The 20,202-nt window shown below is 41.1% G+C and overlaps 2 protein-coding genes across 3 annotated transcripts; both read left to right on the plus strand.

Annotated features, from left to right (window-relative positions):
- The first annotated feature begins 564 nt into the window (after positions 1-564).
- On the plus strand, positions 565-8,220 carry LOC127023638 (uncharacterized). Of its 2 annotated transcripts, none has more exons than XM_050907864.1 (2): positions 565-618; positions 6,092-8,220. In XM_050907864.1, the coding sequence occupies exon 2, from the start codon at positions 6,153-6,155 to the stop codon at positions 7,470-7,472; it is 1,320 nt and encodes a 439-aa protein (XP_050763821.1). In that variant the 5' UTR covers positions 565-618; positions 6,092-6,152; the 3' UTR covers positions 7,473-8,220. The 2 variants fall into 2 exon arrangements, with proteins under 2 accessions (XP_050763821.1, XP_050763820.1); XM_050907863.1 differs by lacking the exon at positions 565-618 and adding an exon at positions 2,106-2,170.
- Positions 8,221-9,499: 1,279 nt separating this feature from the next.
- Positions 9,500-17,907, plus strand: LOC127023657 (uncharacterized). Its single transcript, XM_050907891.1, has 2 exons — positions 9,500-9,546; positions 15,770-17,907. The coding sequence occupies exons 1-2, from the start codon at positions 9,544-9,546 to the stop codon at positions 17,123-17,125; spliced, it is 1,359 nt and encodes a 452-aa protein (XP_050763848.1). The 5' UTR covers positions 9,500-9,543; the 3' UTR covers positions 17,126-17,907.
- Positions 17,908-20,202: the final 2,295 nt, after the last annotated feature.

The raw sequence follows: 20,202 nt of genomic DNA on the forward strand, positions 1-20,202 counted from the left end.
AAAATTGCTTTCTGAGAAAACTGAACTGGCAGTTGCTTTTCCATGTTACAGTTCACATCAATACAAGCCGTGTTAATGAGAAAAGATAAGTCAGAAAATCTTATGTGCTTGTTACTTCCTCCCCTCCCTTGCCCCCCAGCTGACTTCTTTTGAAGTGAAAGGCAAGCATAAATTCAGACTCCTTTCGGAAATAACTCCAGTAAGGACTTGATAAATAATAATATTTTTTAGCATTCAAGGAAATTTAACAACATACATGTTTGAACATGCTGACCTAGTGGTTCAGCTGACAAAGTGTGCTGTTAAAGATGATCAAAATTTCTAATATTAAACTAAGCTAAGTCAACTTGTGGTAAAGGGAAATGGACATTAGTTGGGTAATAAACTGTTTTGCTTACTATCAAAGTTACTGATGGATTCCTGAGGCTAGCTTAGTTGTTGTTATCTTGTTTTACTTGGAAAAAAAATGTGTATAAAGATTTGTTAACACTACTGTTGCATTGAACAGTACCTAAAGGGCACAACCACATAACACAAGCAGCCTCACTTGAGGCAGGAGCAGCCGTGGACAGTTCTTTGTGGTGTTTTACTCCTAGACAATGCTGAAGAACTTCTGAGGTAGGTGAAAACTGCATATTTCTTCTGTTGATTTATTTTTATTTTATTTATTTTCCCCCGACTGTGCTGACACATGATGGTAGAGAAACAAGCACACATAAATAACAGTAAAAATTGTTGGGGAATTTTTATTGTTCCCCTTGAGGTGAATTAAGCACATGCTGGTGCTTAATTATAGAGAGATTTAATGAACAATGCATTGGACAGAGTCCCACCACCATAAGCAGTTCTACAAGGAGTCTGCAAAGATGTGGCACGAGCGAACGCCCTATGTACGCTTGCATGAGCACCCATCCTGTGAGCGTCAGCACGGGCTCCTCAGCCCAGCGCCCAGTCCATCCCCGGTGCCAGCTCTGCTGGACAAAGGTGGCCCCTCAGCACCCTCACACGCTCCTCGATGGGTACGCCGCAGTTACTGCGGCATTTCTTTTCTTATCAGCAAGGGAGAGTTTTCTCCCTTAAGTGGCGTCATTCTGTTTCTGGTGTTCCTGCTCCCAGACAGCTTAACCCTTTCGGCAGTTAGGCCTTCTTGCCCTGAATGCCCGATCATTCCTTAGTCACGAATTACCATTGCTGAGTAGCTACAATTTGAATTTCCCCTTCAAAATACTTCCACTGTAATCAAGCCACCTCTGCAATTTCCCTTTTTTCCTCTAAGACAGCTGAAGATGTGTCTTTCCGTAGAAATAAAAGTGATTTAAAATAAAAATTGCAAGCACCACACTCCTATTAAGAGAAAGGGAGAGTTTTTCTCTCCAAATAGCTAATAAAGCAGGCAAATCCAGTTTGCCCCTCCCCCAATAAATTGTTCTATTCTTTTGCATGTCTCCCCATCCAGTCTACTCCTCCCATTTAAGTCAGTCTTTATGTTAGCTGTTAATACAGCTCCACCAGCCAATCAAGTGTTGACTCAAGTTATATCCACCTACTATTTCAGACACCTGCTGTGGTAGATTAAAGGTTGATGTGATTAAACACTACGTTTTATTTTCTGTTCTCACAACTGTGCACACAACTGCTGTGTTGATTTTGTGTCATTATAAAGTGAAAGGGATAATCTTAACAGAGGACTAAGCTTATCCAAAAGCTCCTCTGAAAAACACAAGGCGCTATTTAAGATTAGACTGTTGAAACACATTAGGTTACAGTTGGTCTAATGGGAAATATTTAAATCCTAATCTAGATAATCTCCAAGAACATACACACAGACACCATAAATAGAGGACAATGATCATCTATCATTCTCCCAGTTAACAAATATGACTGTTGAGAGGCTGAGATGGTATAAACGTCAATTGAAGAATGTATCATTCAAATAAGCAAAAGTTGTGTATCTGAGAAAATGACAGAACAGAAAGCAAACTGATTTGCCGTACAGGAAGCTAACCAAGTCACGGGATTTCCCACAGACGGTCAAAAGTACTAGTATAATTGTAGAGGAAGCAGATGTTGGGGAACAAGCAAGGTTGCAAGGTCTCTCATATCAGTGGGAGCATAAGACAGAATTGGAGCACTGGAAAGCATGAAGTGCTACACAAAAAGGCTTGAAACTGTGAGTAAATACACTATTGTTTGATTCGTCTTATGTTCAGGAGGGCATGATTTTGCGTGTTCTGGTGAAATATCAAGACTGCACGTAACAAACATGGACTCCACTATTTGCTCTTTACGTAACAACTGAAAAATGCTGAGGTGTTTTCTAACTACTCCAGGCAAAATGGGTGACTGTTTTATAAAGCTTCACTAAAACAGTTATTAAAAGCAAGGCTCTTATAGTTTTGTGTAAGTTTCTTGAACTTTGTTGATATACCTTGTAGTAAAACGTCGTCTTCTGGTTTCTTCTCTGTACTGCAAGTGGTATTAACCTAAACAGGCAGAGAAGGTCCGGAGTTGCTAACATATTTTAAAACTCCTCTTTTAAAGAGGAGGAATATTTTTCAGTTTCAGAGCACACAAAATATTTTCTTCAGTAACAGAGACCATAGTGATATCAGACACGGTGAAACAGTGGTCATTTGCTCAACATTGGAATGTCATATTACATGAAGTGAGGCTTTGCCAACATACGTTCATTTGAACAAAGGACAGTAAAAAGCAGTACAATAAGTATCTCTTAATAACTCCATGTGTATAATCCTTTTTCAGAATGACAGCGGCTATTTCTGGTCAGAAATTATTGCTCTGACAATAGCTGAGATGCTGCATTTTTTTAATGATCCCATCCCAGCTAGAAAAAGAGAAACTTAGTGGTTTTAGTCACCTAGCTCAGCTAATGGTTGCAGCCTGTGGATTCCAAAAGAGGTGGCATAAGCTTGAACCCAAAATCATGTTTCATATTTAGGAACTGATGCCATCCCTTTCTTGGAAAATTCATGTATCAACTAATCTCCCTTTGAGCAGGTCAAGATGAAAGACAGAAATGGGATGAAGGTTAGCAACCACTGGAGGTTTTCAGAAACTAAACAGTTCTTTAAGGAGAAAGCAGTAGGTTATTTAAACAGACTATATAAATCTCTATGCATCTCTGTAGTTCTTATAGTCTTCTTCATGTAAAAGGGACTTACCTGTTTCCTTATTGTCCCTGTCTGTCAAGTTTTACTCACACTCACCATTCATGCCCTAGGAGGCATGGTTTCTAATAAGTTTACTAGTTTAAAAAATAAGTTTTCTAGTTTACTTTTTTCCAGATCAAGTGGTTAATAATGCTTTTGGCATGCTAAAACTACCCGTTGTTAGTCTAAAAATAAGCTATTAGGATGAATTTGCATTGCCCAAATTGGGTAATGCATGCATGCATACAAAATCTGTGAAGAAAAACGATGTCAAAAGTTTGTTTGTACGTAGTTAAAAATGGACAACACTGTTTCACCTAGAAGACGTGAGATGCAAGGGAACATTTGAGTGAACTTCCTGCTTCATGTAACTCGCACATAAAACTAAGATGGAGACTTCTGTGCAGAGGGATATACAGGAATTGCGCTCTTTTTACATTGGCTAGAAAGTAGTGGTGTTCCAAAGGAAGAGGGGGTAAATGAGAGTACTTGCCATGAGTGGATTTTAACATTAAGTCTTTATTGCAGGAAGAGACTACTAGTTTTCTAGTATTTCTTAAATCTTAAAAATGCAATTTTCATGTAAATTTCCCAAGCCTAATTTAACAGGAAATTTTTAAGGTGTATTGCTGCCTGGTTTAAGAGTGACAGTTGAAAACATATTTCACCAGAACAGTGAACCCCTGGACCCTGTATTTCTGTAAATAAACGTGAGAGACATTAATGATGAGGAACTTTATTAGTGCTTTGTTTCATCTCACCCTTTAGTAAATTTGTCCCATCTCTTATGCAGTAAATCATCCTCCCCAGAAAAGTTCTCTGATTTTCTCTACCTTCCTCAGTCACTTTGTTGTTCTCTTGGATGGGAAGATTGGACCCATAAGCTACTCTACTTCTACAGCTTCATTGAAGCTCCTGTCCTCTGTCCTTGTTACATAACTCTCGATCTTCAGACCTGCTCCCATCTCTGTGAAGAATTCTGTTGATTTCTTCCAAGAGAACACTGACAGCTAAATCCCACCTCCAAAGTGGGGAGAGAGAAAAAAGAAAAAAGGGAAAATAAAAGCAATTGTGGATAAAAAACAAGAACTAGAACTTGAACTGACTATTTTCCCATGTTATTGTTGGCTTCTTTTTCTTTTGTGGTTTTTTTCCCCTGAAGTTTTCTGTAAGCATTTTTCAATCCCACTTCCCAATTAATACTCTTACGAAAAAAACCCACTTCACTCTAAAATATTCTTTCTCTTAGTTTTCTAATAGACAACATGTTAATAATTGTAAATGGCTTCCAATCCAAAAACAGGAATAACAGTAAGTATTTGAAGAACTTTGGTGCAAGCTGATAACTGATGATGCAGCCCTACTTAGAAAAGTATACTGTCATCTTTTCTATGCAAATATCACTTGCAAGGTCCTGCTTAGCTACTAGTGAGCTAATGATAAAATGCATATTTGAATTTTATTGGTTAATTGAGGAGGCAATATTAGAAGTATTTAAAGCAGATGAGGAGACATCTTCTGCAGAACTGAGTAACTTTAAACTTTGTGAGCATATTAGAAAAACTATTCTGCATATGCAGTGTAATCTTAAAAATGGTGAATACCAATACTTGCATCAAAGGGGAAGATGTACAGCTTACATGACAATTTGCAGAGAGCAACGCGAGATTTTAACTTTAGAGAATGGGTCATTATACATCGTTCAAAATAAGTTCTTATGTTTTTTGAGGCCAAAAAATGAAAAAGAACAGTTGAGCAACATCTTGGATTTGCAAATTACACCAGGCAGCAGTGCTTTCATCATGTTTTTCAAACCTAGTACTCTGAAGTCAGAATAGAGCTGTAATTAAAGTGGCAGTTTTGTGCATAATTAGAAAGCAGTTGCTATTCAGCCGAGATTGAGTGTATACAAAAGAGGACAGAACAACTACAAATGGTACAGACAATGGTTAATTGTTCTGATGTGGTGTTGTGATGTGTCACATTGTATCACGCCCTCATGGCTGCTCATAGAATAAAGCAAGATTCGCTTTAGTTTCGTTTTGTTTTAATTTGCTTTCCATCTGCTTGATGGTTTAAGCATGTGTAAATATCAAGCTGTGATTGTATACTGAAAATCTTCCCTTTGTAGTCTGATTTGCTAACATCTTGGAGAACTTGAAGTTTCCATGGCAAGGTTAAAAAGTTTAGTAGTGCATGTGGTCCCAATGAAGGGTCACAAAAGTCCTACTGAAATAAACTGGTGATTTAGAACTGTGGTCTGAGCCTTGGCATCTTTAGTGGCAAAAGCAATTTACATTTAAGGTAATCTCAGCCACCTGAACAAATGAAAAGGTCATTCTTTTCAAACCTCTTTTCCTAGATAATGTTGAATACCACAGGATCCTGCTAGGCTCTGAAAACACACTAGTCTGTGAAAACATTTTCTTTGTGACTTGGGAATCAGGACACTGAGAGACTGTGACAGGATTACGCCTACCCAGTACAAAAGAATGCAGTTTGAATTTGTGTTCACATCACCTTTTTTAGGAAGAAGAGGGGAAAGGATATCTCTATAGTTTTACAAGCTTCTCAGAATACCAAAAGATAAAGAATGTGGGTTTTCACCAATATAAAATTTCTTCCAGGCCTCAAAGTGATTCAAATTACACTATATTACCATTACTGTATATCAAAACAGCTGAAACTGTTCCAGTGGGCCCAATTCTAGAGTAAAACATAATACAGTTCAGAATGAGGAGGTGTAAGAGAATCTCTCAATTTCTTCCAAACCTGTATGAAAAGTCAGGTCCTCATACTAAAGTTTGAAGTATCAAAACAGTAACTATTGTGTTTAAGAGAATACAGTTCAATACAAAACATTACTTCTTTTTGGCAAATCACTGAAAATGTGCTATTTTTGTGTGTTTGTTTTGTTTTAGAGAAAGTGAATAGAAGACTGAGTGTAAAGGTCTGTTAAGTTCCAAACTGTGAAATTCAGCAATGATACACTGTGGAAAAAAAAATATTTGTGCTGTTGTTGCATGTATTCTTATTTTTGCAAGCATTTTAATCTGCTCCTGGAAAGATCCTCAGCTACAGAATAACATAACTAGAAAAATCTTCTCCCAGGCATCAACTTCCAGTCCAGCAGGTCAGCTTTGTAGGGGAAAACCTGCTCAAAATGTAATAACACCATTAAAAGATAACAGAACTTTTATTATATCGCCGTACTTTGATGACAGAGAAAGCAAAGTCACTCGTGTGATTGCGATTGTTCACCATGAAGATGTAAAACAACTATACTGCTGGTTCTGCTGTCAGCCCGATGGAAAGATACATGTATCAGAAGCAAAAATTGATGTTCACTCAGATAGATTTGGATTCCCTTACGGTGCAGCAGATATAGTTTGTTTGGAACCTGAAAACTGCGATCCAACACATGTATCAATTCATCAGTCCCCACATGGAAATATTGACCAGCTGCCAAAGTTTGAAATTAAAAACCGCAAGGCTGAGGCCTTTTCTGTTGACTTCACTGTATGCATCTCTGCCATGTTTGGAAATTACAACAATGTCTTGCAGTTTATACAGAGTATGGAAATGTACAAGATTCTTGGGGTACAGAAAGTGGTGATCTATAAGAACAACTGCAGCCATCTGATGGAGAAAGTCTTGAAGTTTTATATGGAAGAAGGAACTGTAGAGGTAATTCCCTGGCCCATAAACTCACACCTCAAGGTTTCTTCTAAATGGCACTTTTCTATGGATGCAAAAGACATTGGCTACTATGGACAAATCACCGCTCTAAATGACTGTATATACCGTAACATGCAGAGGAGCAAGTTTGTGGTTCTTAATGATGCTGATGAAATAATTCTTCCCCTTAAGCACCCAGACTGGAAAACAATGATGAGCAGCCTTCAGGAGCAAAATCCAGGGACTGGCATTTTCCTCTTTGAGAACCATATCTTCCCAGAAACCGTATCTACTCACGTGTTCAACATTTCGTCCTGGAATACTGTGCCGGGTGTTAACATATTACAGCATGTTCACAGAGAGCCTGACAGGAAAGAGGTTTTCAATCCCAGGAAAATGATAATTGATCCACGAAAGGTGATCCAGACTTCAGTCCACTCTGTCCTACGTGCTTATGGGAACAGTGTGAATGTTCCCATGGACGTTGCCCTCATTTATCACTGTCGGGTGCCCCTTCAAGGAAACCTTCCCCGAGAATCCCTCATCAGGGATACAACACTGTGGAGATATAACTTATCATTGATCATGAATGTTAACAAGGTGCTGTATCAAACCGTACTGTAAGCTCAAAAGTGAAATGCCGATGATAAGGAGGGAAAGCGGAGAGCTACCCGTGTCGTGGGGAGGCAGAGGATATCATTTAAAGATCACATTCAAATCACTTCCACATGAAGTTTGCATCTTACACAGATTTAGGAGAACAGCCCTTTTACGTACTGTACAAAGGTAAATGCATTTGATTTGTGAACTGAGACATGGTATCCAGGGAAGAGATTTTCAAAACTGAAAAAATTATTTGATCCAAGAAGGGTGGTTGAGGCCTCAGTCCACTGTTTTCTAGAGATGTTTGCACATGGTTGGGAAGAGCCTGATGACGTTGTTATACGCCTTTGCAGGAAATTGGTGTGACATACCCCTTATCGCGGATACATCCCTTTGGAGATATATTATACATCTTTGGCTCTGAAAGTTAACTGTGTGTGGGTATGCTACAATTTTAAGTGCAGTAATGAAATTTAAAGGTGTTGCAATAGGCATTTAATGCCATGTTCTCCCTGAAAATAAATGCACTGTATATTTAAGATCATCTGTTACTCACAGGGACAAAGGTCTGCAATTAATGGCCCTCACCACTAGAAAAAATCCCACCATAGAACTCGTACGAATGCCAACATTGTATTTTGTTTAGGAATGATTCAACTAGCAGTTGCTGTCTCCAAAAAGTAGAAGTACTGGTGTAACGACTGGATTTTATCATCATGTAATGATCAAATTTCCCTTTACTTTTTAAAAATTGATTTGCATTTTGAAACTATAATGGCTTGCTTGCGTTTCTCCAGTAGCCGAACTGACAGCTGAATGTTGGGGCCGAGTCCAGAGACCTCCTCCATCAAGGTACAGCCACCTACAAGCACTGCCGCGGCCGCTCTTTTGCACTTGCGCTGCCTGAGCTCCTCGTTCCCGGGATGCCGGCTGCGGCAGGGCCGCCCCGCGGCACGGCACGGGGACCCGGGTGAGCGCCGCTCCCGGAGTCGCCGGGGCCCGGGTCAGGCCCCGCTCCCCAAACGGCTCTGCTGGCCCGCCGCGGCAGATCGGCGGCCCCGCCGGCATCAGCCTTCCCGGACCGGCCGCCGCCTCGCCCCACCTCGGGGTCTGGCGCGGGGCCTGCCCGACGAACGCCCCGGGGAGCCTGCGACGGTGGCGGGAGCGACCGCCGTTCGCCTGGAGCGGCCAGAGGCGCGGGCGGCGCGGCAGGGAGGGAGGCCCGCGGCGGCGCGCTCGGGGAGCGCGGCCGGTCCTGGGGAGCGCGGCTCGCCGCGGGCTTCCCGCCGCCGCCGGCCCGCTCCCCGCTGCTCGCCGGACAGCTGCCTGGGGCCGCGCGCTGGCGGGGCCGCTGCCCGGGCGGAGCCGCTGCCCGGGGCGGCCCTCGCGAACCGCCGGTACCGGCGCCGTGCGCAGCGAGCCGCATGGGACGGCACCAGAACGGCCCGGTGCGCCGAGGCTCCAGCCCCGGGCGGGCGGTGCGTGGGTGTGTGCGAACGGCTCCCCCCGGATCGGGGGGGGGGGCCGCCGGACGCACGGGCTGGCCGGGGGCCCTCAGGGCCTCCCCGCGCCGCTCGCTCTCCCGCCACCTTCCCGCGCGGCAGGTGACAGGATCGAGCGTGCCCGCCCTTCTCGGGGCCGCAGCGGCAGAGGGCGTGGCGCAGCCGGCACCGGGGTAGCCCGGCACTGCTGGGTCCGGTGCCGCAGAGGGAGGCGGGCGGGGGCCGCGAAGGGCTCCGGTGGCGGCGGCCCAGCCTGGCGCCGTGCCGCTTTCGCAGTCGTGCCTGCAGGGCCCCCGGCGGCAGAAGCGTCGGTGCCCCGCTGCGCTCCCCCCGCGCCGGGCCAGGCGAACTGACGGGGCGGAGGACCGGGGGGCGCCGGGAGACAGGCGCGCCGTTACCGGCACATTCGTCTGGTCAGACTGCTGGGACCAAGGAGGGTGTCAGGCTGCGGCTCCTGCTCGGGATCCTGTAACTGGCATCACTTGCAGAAGGGGCTCGACAGGCTCGGGATTTTATTTCCACTCAAGAAATAGCAAGTAAGATGGTGGTCAGCTGTAGCATTATTTTTTGGTACTGGTGCTAACCACTTAATGGTAAGTTAAAGGTATGTATTAATTGCACAACCCAATTTTTTGAAGTCTCCATCTGAATACATTCCAAACCTGGAGTTTAATTTTAGATTGAAAGAATGCGTAACTCCTCAAAGAGTGGTTTCAGTGTGTGTTGTGGGTTGACCCTGGTAGGTAGCTAAGCACCACACAGCCGCTCACTCACTCCCCGCCCCTGCAGTGGGATGGGGAGAATCAGAAGGGCAAAAGTAAGAAAACTCTTGGGTTGAGATAAAGACAGTTTAAGAGGTAAAGCAAAGCTGTGTGTGCAAACAAAGCAAAATAAGGAATTTATTCACTACTGCCCATCAGCAGGCAGGCTTTCAGCCATTTCCAGGAAAGCAGGCCTTCATCATGTGTAACGGTGACTTGGGCAGACAAGTGCCATAATGCCGCATGTCTCCCCCTTCCTCCTCCTTCCCCCAGCTCTTATTGCTGAGCATGGCGTCATATGGTGGGGGACAGGCCTTTGGTCAGTTTGGGTCAGCAGTCCCGGCCGTGTCCCCTGCAAACTTCTTGTGCCGCCCTGCTCCTGGGACGGGGAGGGGAGGAGCAGCATGAGAAACAGAAGGCCTTGATGCTGTGTAAGCACTGTTCAATGACAGCTAAAACATGAGTGTGTTTTAAACCTTGTTTTGGTCACAAATCCAAAACACAGCACCCTACAAGCCACTATGAAGAAAATTAACTCTGTCCCAGCTAAAACAAGTACAGTGTGAAACACAAAAAGTTGAAATAACAATCTTTTAAATGTCAGGCAATTTTTATTGTGCGTGATCTATTTCTTTTCAAAGGACACAAAGTCTAATTGTTTACAATAGGAGAAATCTGGCTTAGGGATGTACAGCAGATTATAACGGAGAAGTTCATGAGTGTACAGGGAAATGTCTGGTTTGTCAGTTCTAATGGCACAAATTAAGTATATGGCAACACTGTATATTGGTCTGGCTTACCTTCTTTGTATTTAGAATAGAAATGGCCAAGTTAATTTTTTTAGAACAATGTTTTATGAATATTGTGGAATAATACTGCCCTCAGTTTAATCCTTCAAAGAGTATGCTTCTGACTTTGGATCATGTAAGAGAGGAAGGACACTGGTGTTTCAAAGAGTCTTTCTGAAAAAGATTAGCTATCAGAAGATTAGCAACAGCCAATCTAGATAAAGATGGTAAATGATTGTTAGTCTTCGGAATGTTTATTTTTATTTAAGCACCAGTGGTTTGTGTTGTTACTTTTGGCAAAAACCATAAAGCAGAGGACAGAGAATAACTTTTTCCAAAAATAATAAATTAATAAGGCTATTTGTTAGTGGTGGCTTTTTAGTTAGACCCTGGATAAACCAAGGATTAGGCTGTTTATTGTTCCTATGCTACTGAATCTAATACTGCGTATTAGCGACTGAAACTTTGCAGTCACCTCTTGTCACTTGGCCCCTATCCTCACCCTAGATGGGGAGATAAAGTAGTAAGCTGAGAGTTCTCAAAAATTAAACTCAATGTAGACATTGCGAAGATACTGAAATGAGCAGCACAAAAGGTCTTCAGCTGTCTCAATGCAAAGAAAACAAATTACAAAGGAAGGCCACAATGCAGAGAACATGTGGGGCAGATTAATAATGACCTAGGAATGGCTCTTGAACTAAATTAGCACTTTGTTCCACCTTCTAGTAAGGACAGTGCTAATTGTGGAGGGTTAAAGAAAGAGGACGGAAGAGAAAGTCTGAAAATAGAAGTTGTACAGCAAAGGTAAAAAAAACATTCCAGTTGGTAGGTGATACTGAATAATTTCCATTCCAAAATTCTAAGAAGACAGACAAGCTATTGAAGAACCTATAATGGGTGTTTAATAAAGGTGTTGTGAGCGTAGTGGTACAATGTGGCAAAAGGAAGCATGAGCGGTTCCTTGGTTTAGGAAGGGAAAAAAAGATGATTTAAGTATACACAAGTTTGTAAGTGCAATCTTGGTCTCATACAAGGTTTTAGAGTAGATTGTAGAAGGACTATGACAAAAGAAATAAGGAGAAATGTGATTAATTGGAGCAACCTGATCTAGCGAAAGATGTCCCTGCCCACAGCAGGGGGGTTGGAACTAGATGATCTTTAAAGGTCCTGTCCAACCCAAACCATTCAATGATTCTATGATTCTAACTGGGACAAGAGCTCTTTCTTATGACCTTGCTGCAGAAGAAAACACATTGTGCAACTGCGCTTGGCTTGAAAGACTAAGTAGATGTATTCATCTTCGGCTGATGACAAGCTCAGATTTATCTGTGCGATGTGATGCATCTGCAAAAATATAATCCTAGCATATGTTAAGAAATAAAATTTCCAATAATGATGAGGGCTTATCACTGTCATGTACAAATGGACAAGGAGCAGAGATTTCTGGTCTCCTGTGCTAGAGATTAATTGAAACTGGGCCAGCTGCGCAGATGCAACTGGTGAAGGAAGAGTGTTTCTTATGAGATGGTATTAGAACAGCCTGTCTTGTTTAATGAGAAAGTAGCAAATATGAAAACTAGGAGGTGATATGACTGCAGTCCATAAATGCAATAGGGAGGAAGAAGGGCTCTTTAAGGGGAATACTGAAAAAGAACAAACTGGTGCAAAGTAGCCATTGATACCATTAGCTAAATTTAGTATTAAAGCAAATCTGCATAATTTGTATCATGTTCTACCTGAATACTAATTGGAATTAAAAGACACAAAACCAGAATGAATTATTGTTGTTGTTATTGTTATGATAAAATAAACTCTTTTAAATATGCTGGAAGCATATTTTTGAAGTTAAAATTTGCGAAGTGCTCTCCATAGTGAGGAAATATAAATGTAATGTTCCTAATTAATCTGACTTTATATATTTTCTGACTACGTATCTGTGCTGTTAATTTCAGGGGATCAAAATTCATGAGTCACGTGTTGGGAAAACCATGAATTTCACTCCTCAAATAATTACATATTTCTTTTCTTTAAGACTCTGTGTTCCGGTGTGTCTTGAGTTCTACATTTTGCTCTTTTTCTCTGCTTCTAGAACCTGCTGTTGTTTCAGATCTCTCTCACAGTTCCTCATCAGAATCCGTATTTGCCTATTTTAATTAGGCCTATTGTATGTTACTAAAAAAAAAATTGCCCAAGAAATACAGATACATAGTATATTTTTCTAGTTCTCTTTAAGTATGTGTGTGAACTACGGATATATCAACATGCAGGATTAATTTCCAGAAGGAAACTTAAGTAGCCTTAAAAAAATCGCCCGAGTGCCTAGGTTTGATTTGCTTCAACAACTCCACACTCAAGTTTGTAATTTAAATTAAGTTATTGGCAGGCAACTGTATGCTTTACTCAAGAGAAGGAAAACTTGTTCTTCTGGTAGGTGTGGCTGCTGTTACTGACATTAAAGAACACCAGCCATCTGAAATAAAATGTGTCGGCAAGTGTGTTAGGTATCGTACCAGCATTTTTTGCCTCAGTATTATTCTGTATTGAACAATTCTTGCAATTTATCTTAAAAGTATTTAAGTTTTTATCTGGTTAGAATAATTTGTAGATTATACCTTAGCAAAAAATAAATGGAGGACTGAACAGAACTTCACTCAGCTATCTGCTTTAAAAGGTACTTTTTCCTTTCCAGTGTTCACTGTTCAAAACACTGTTGAAAAGACATTTTTTTATTGTTCATTATTTACAGCTAGCAAAAGCAGAAGAAATAACAGGTAATAAATTAATTGTATTATTTAATGTTGACATGTTTTGATATTTCTTTAGTAAAAAGTATTCTGTAAGACTGAACAATATTTTAAGCCATAAATAGATAAGGCTGAGGAAAAATTGTTAAATGTGACCTATTCTATGTTGTAAGAATGCTAAAATACATAACAACCTGGGAATAAGAATGCTCGGGGAAACTTTTTGTCTGACTTTTTAGAATTATTAATAAAAAGACTTACTAAATTTGAGTTGTTCTTAGTCACAAATCTCCAGCAGAAAGTTGTATGACAGTAGCAGGCTCTTACCATGTATTTGCAGTTCTGCTTTAAATTGTAAGGACTTCTGAGGGGGACTCTCCGTTTCAGAGACAGAAGAGTCAGTGCTGTCTGCTGCTGCTGTTCTGCTTTGTGCCTAGTGTGATGTAGTGACATTTCTGGTGCCCTATGACTGTTCTGGTCTGTAAAGCAATTTCTTGGTAGCTAGGGGAGGCTGCTATAAATCGCATCAGCCTTAGCAAATGGGGCATTTCAAGGGGTATGTTGTGACCATAGTTCTCGTTACTTTGTTTTTTTTTCAGGAAAGAGCAATTGTGAAAATACTGCACATTATTCTGAAGGTGTGGGCAATTATTTTTTGCCTAAACTCAGTTGAGATTCAGAAGCTAGATCGCTGTATTCAGAAGCTGGATTTTACTGGTTGAAAACTACTGTGTTTAAGCAGAAAACCAGACCCTAGGGGAATTTTTCAGGCCAAGCAGTGAAGTTGCCAGTGAATTTAGTCACTTCCAAAGTTATGAAGCTGCTGAGTATGATATCTGGATCAAAACTATGGATTTAGTTCTTTCTAGTTTTGTATCTTTCTTACTTTTCTTTGAAAATGCTAGTTTACTGTTTTGTGATGGAACAGAATCAAGAGAGAGGCTCTCAAAATAGCTTTACATAATGTGTGAAATGGGAAAAAAGTATGAAATATTAGGTTTAATTATTATTTTAGAATAGATTGAGTAATATGCTTTGGAAAAAATATTGCTAGATATTTAGCATGTGCATACTCTCTGAAGATACTTAGATTACTAAATACTTAAGCAAGTGATTTTATTAAGAGTCTTGAGAAGTAAATGAAAGGACAAGAAATATGAGAATCTTCCAATATCTGCTACACCTATGACATTGCTACCTGTTTTAGCTATAAAATATACACCTAGAAATCTGGGTCTTTTAACGGTATGATTTTTTTTCTCAGCAGCTGGCTTTATGCAGCAATGACATGCCTACTAGAAACATTTTCTTCATCTTGTGCAATAGAATCAGTTTATTCCATCTTGGCATTTTACCCCACACTTCTTGCTGGCAGTCGGGGATACTCTCTTCTACCAGTCCAGTTTTCTGATCTAACATGAATTTGATTAATCTGGGGCACTCTTCTTCCAAGAATCTCTGTGGTAGAAGCAGGCCTTTGAAGAGACTTGCTGTCACCTTACTGTTTATGGATCGTATCTGGATGCCTAAAGATGAATTTGTAGAGGAAACTTTAATCTGAGCTCCACTTGCAGAAATTACTGCTTGAGAGTGCTGTGAGCTCCCTGTCAGGCATTAACACTTGCTAGCACGAGTGCTGCTAAAGTCTTTGGCCATCCAGGTACTCAGGGATGCTTATCTGTTCCTGCAGCAGCAAGAGTTTAAGACCTGACCCCCAAACCATGCCAGGACTTGAGCCAGCATTAATGCAGTGTGAGGAGGCCCAGATCTCTAGCAAGCATAATATGAGGCGACGTTCTCTGCAAGCCCTGCCCTGTACAGTGCTAAGTAGGGCAGAGCTGATTGATAACTGAGAATAAGTTTTATACCCGCATAGATTTCACCTGTCTTCTGCTGAATTGTATGAATTGACCTACTTCTGTATGTATTGTCTCATCTGTGGTGAACTGCAAGTTAGGGAATTTATACATTAGAGATCGTATCTGGACCATCATGTGCAATCCCCAGTTGCCATGGTTTTTATGAACTTGATTAATTCTGTATAGATTTAATTTATATATCTGCCCCTAACTTGTCTGTGAGAAGTCCAGTTGAGGTTTTTTTTGTGTATAATTTACGTATACACTGGGTAGAGGGAAAAAAAAAAAAGCTTTTGTTTTGCTTTAAAAATTACTGCCTAATTATTTAATTGGATATTCTAAAATTTGGATTATAGAAAACAATTAATAATGGCTCCTTGTTCTCCTGTATATAGACCTCTATCATATTCTCTCACAGAACCCTCCGTGTACAGAAACTGTTCCACACATCCGACATATAGAGGCATTCAGAGTGTCACATACAGTATTGTCCATCCCATTAAAAGTGCGTTCTGTGATCGATTTTTCATAAAAGCAGAGTAGCTGGGTCTCTGATTAAGTCAGTGCACAGTGACAGAGATTTGCCCGCCATCTTGTTTGTGAAATTCTTCCACAATGATCATGAGTCAATATTATCTCATACTACATATTTTCTTTCCTGCAGATGCGGCAGCATAAAGTGCAAGGACAAAGAAATTTGCATCCACATTTAGATACATTCAGAATGTTGTGTGGTGGAAAAAAAACTTACTTTGCTGCTGCTGTGTGCATTATTACTCTAACTTCAGTGGTCACACTTTCTTATCTTAGGTTACAGAGACTTTCTCACCTGCCAAAAATAATTCAAGAAGGTAGCAGATGTAGAGGGAAAATTACCAGTAGCACAATAACAGCATTAAAAGGTAACAGAACTTTTATTATATCCCCGTACTTTGATGACAGAGAAAGCAAAGTCACTCGTGTGATTGCGATTGTTCACCATGAAGATGTAAAACAACTATACTGCTGGTTCTGCTGTCAGCCCGATGGAAAGATATATGTATCAAAAGCAAAAATTGATGTTCACTCAGATAGATTTGGATTCCCTTACGGTGCAGCAGATATAGTTTGTTTGGAACCTGAAAACTGCGATCCAACACATGTATCAATTCATCAGTCTCCACGTGGAAATACTGACCAGCTGCCAAAGTTTGAAATTAAAAACCGCAAGGCTGAGGCCTTTTCTGTTGACTTCACTGTATGCATCTCTGCCATGTTTGGAAATTACAACAATGTCTTGCAGTTTATACAGAGTATGGAAATGTACAAGATTCTTGGGGTACAGAAAGTGGTGATCTATAAGAACAACTGCAGCCATCTGATGGAGAAAGTCTTGAAGTTTTATATGGAAGAAGGAACTGTAGAGGTAATTCCCTGGCCCATAAACTCACACCTCAAGGTTTCTTCTAAATGGCACTTCATGCAAGATGGAACACACATTGGCTACTATGGACAAATCACCGCTCTAAATGACTGTATATACCGTAACATGCAGAGGAGCAAGTTTGTGGTTCTTAATGATGCTGATGAAATAATTCTTCCCCTTAAGCACCCAGACTGGAAAACAATGATGAGCAGCCTTCAGGAGCAAAATCCAGGGACTGGCATTTTCCTCTTTGAGAACCATATCTTCCCAGAAACCGTATCTACTCACGTGTTCAACATTTCGTCCTGGAATACTGTGCCGGGTGTTAACATATTACAGCATGTTCACAGAGAGCCTGACAGGAAAGATGTAATCAATCCCAAGAAAATGATAATTGATCCACGAAAGGTGATCCAGACTTCAGTCCACTCTGTCCTACGTGCTTATGGGAACAGTGTGAATGTTCCCATGGACATTGCCCTCATTTATCACTGTCGGGTGCCCCTTCAAGGAAACCTTCCCCGAGAATCCCTCATCAGGGATACAACACTGTGGAGATATAACTTATCATTGATCATGAATGTTAACAAGGTGCTGTATCAAACCGTACTGTAAGCTCAAAAGTGAAATGCCGATGATAAGGAGGGAAAGCGGAGAGCTACCCGTGTCGTGGGGAGGCAGAGGATATCATTTAAAGATCACATTCAAATCACTTCCACATGAAGTTTGCATCTTACACAGATTTAGGAGAACAGCCCTTTTATGTACTGTACAAAGGTAAATGCATTTGATTTGTGAACTGAGACATGGTACCTTGTAAGAGTCCACAGTGATTGAGTGCTGGTTAAAAATTGGGTTCCTCAGGTAAAGTCTCTACTGCAACTTTGTATGATGTGAGAGGTGAGGCATAGTGAGAAGGTAGCTCTTTTACATGCCTCTAACTACGAAAGGGCAATATTCAAGGCCTAGGAAGTGACCATGCAGAAATTAGAAAGTTAATGTACTAATTTCCAGCTTTCTCTGTTTTTCTTTTCCCATCTTCATATATGTTCTAGCTAGTGCAATGAACTTGTATAACTACCTGAAGAAGGAATGAATTGATTTTTGGTTATTTTTATCTCTGAAGTACTCGGTGGATAAAAAAATACAGCTGTGCTTAGTGGTGCCTATTAAAAGATGGCTTGGGACAGCATCTCCCAGATGAAGAGCTGCATTGGCATTAACACTGTAACTCATTATAATCACAGAGGCAGGATAAGCAAACACACCAGCTGTAGCACTGGAACTGTCACTTATATTAGAGGTATTTCTTCTCAAGGGAAACGGGAATTTGTAGCAGAGCCATGAGTCATTTAATGATACCAAGGATCAATGCAGATGGTATTACTTCTTCTGGAAAATGTAAAATTAGTTTGTTTTCAAAAAAAAAATCAGTATTTCTCAGTTGATTCAAATAATGCAAAAGGCTATACACAGTTTTCAACCTATGTACAAAAAATACAACTACAGCCATTAGTATTAAAGGTAACGTTGCTTAATTCTTGCAGTTTTTATGTCGCTGTTTGGGTACAAAATTTTTATGTACCAAGTTGAGTAAAAGGTAAACAAATACATTGCGAAAATAATTGAGCAAAATCTACCAGTTTCAACTGAAAAAAAAAGAATCCCTTATATTCTTGGAAATAGTGTTTGTTAAAGTGGTGATGTATTGTAACACTAAACATAGCTGTTGGAGTTTTGCTGATCCAAATGACTGTTCAGCTGGGTTTTTGAGACATGTAAGTTTAAGAAGAAGGGTGATCCCTCTTTAGTTACCCACAGCTGTTCTGAATTACTTAAGTGGGAAGTGCCGAGTCATGTTGGAAAGTTTAAAACAGAGGGAAGGGATACAGATTGATGTTGAAGAAAAAGAGACTATTGTGAACTGAAAAGAAGGCTATTTCCAGGTGGAAAGATGGATGGACGAACAACTACTTAGGACGCATAATAGTTTTGGTTTTTTTCTGGGACCTTGAAGCCTCATAACAAACTGTTTCTTCATTCACAAAAATTAGACATCAGGTGGATTTTAGTCCTTTATGTGACGGGTAAGTTGAATTACATTGCTTCCTTATGTAGGTGTAAGGGTACAGAAGTTGTATCTTTTCCAACCTCTATCTAAAAATAGTGCCAAGTAGTTATTAACCTGCTGAAGGGTCAGATGGAAAGCAAAGCAAACGAAAAACACTTGCTCACGGTAGTTTCACAATTTTAGTCATATTTTTTCTGTTTACTAAGCCCCCAAAGCCATGTGCATTGTACTGATGTGGCAATGTATTAGAACCTTCCTATGAAGGGATATCTAGGGGCAGTGATAGTCTGACACTTCGGTGTGTGACAGAGAGAAGTGTCTGTGTGTGAGAGCAGGTATGCTTTTTTTAATTTCTGCACCAGTGTCATGTTTTCATTCCTTCATCTGTTTTGTGGTGGCACATACCTATGCTCTTAAGGAGCTCTGTCATTAGTGGATTAGTATCATTAGCTAGCAGATGTCCAGGTGGAGCTTTTACTTGGAAGTCTTCAGGAGACAGTGTGTAAATAACTGTTTGCTAATTGTGTTTATAATAATCATCAGCTCCTATGTAACAGGCTAAAACTTCATTTATAAAACTAAAAGGGTAGAAGAGCAGTGTAGTGTGTATTGGATGCTTCTCATCATGCTTTTCTGCTTGCATGCTCTAGGACAATGCAGAAAAGGAGAATTTAGAGTTCTTAATTTGTTTAAAATTTTCTGCAACTTGTGAAGTACTTGTGGCAGAATCCCTTTCCAGCTACCACTTCACACCTTTTAAGAAACCATAGTATTTGCTTCACAGTGGCAGCAGCATCTCCCAAAGTCTGCATCAACAAACTCTGGCAGCTGTATGAACATCAAAGGTGCCTGCTGCAGTGGTACTATCTTGCTTGGGAAGAAGTCCATTTAGAATTTTAGATTCATGTAGTTTACAAGGGGGCATCTGGAAGTCCAACTCCCTGCTCAAAGCAGGGTAAGGTAGCATGGTCTGCTCGGGACTTTGTCTAGGTAGGCTGGACACACCATCTCTCTGGGCAACCTGTTCCAGTCTTAAACTACCCTCACAGTGGAGGAGAGCTAGTTGGAATTTCTCTTGTTGCGTTTGTGACCATTGGCCCTTGTCCTGCTGCATGATGCTGAGATGAGCCTGACTTTGTCTTCTCTATACCTTTTTATTAGGTAGCTGGAGACAGTAGCAGTGCCTCCCCACCCCATGCCCACCGCCACCTTCCCTGCCCCCCCCATTCTCTCTGGAAGGCTGAACTCAGCTCTCAGTTTCTCAGACATATTATGCTCCACCTCCCTGTCCCTCTGTGGCCTCTCACGGGACTTGCTCCAGTGTGTCAGTCTGTTTTGTAGTGGGGAACTCAACATTGGACTCGGATGTGGCCTTGAGCGCAGAACAGAGGTGAAGAATCCCTTCCCTTGAACTCCTAGCTATGTACTTGTTGGTACAGCTCAGTATACACTTGGCTGCCTCTGTCACAAGGTAATATTGCTGAATCCTGTTCAATTTGCTGTGCAACAGCATTCCCAGGTCCTTTCCTGTAAAGCTGCTTTCCATCTAGTTGGCTCCAACCTGCCTGCTGTGTGGGGTGATTGTGTCTCAGGTGCAGGATGGTGCATTTGCTTTGGTTAA

Source organism: Gymnogyps californianus, chromosome 18, assembly GCF_018139145.2.
Source record: "Gymnogyps californianus isolate 813 chromosome 18, ASM1813914v2, whole genome shotgun sequence".
Taxonomy (NCBI): Eukaryota; Metazoa; Chordata; class Aves; order Accipitriformes; family Cathartidae; genus Gymnogyps; species Gymnogyps californianus.

Excerpts from the sequence above, each read along its gene's own strand:
- LOC127023638 (XM_050907864.1), top strand. The coding sequence starts at position 6,153 with ATGATACACTGTGGAAAAAAAAATATTTGTGCTGTTGTTGCATGTATT.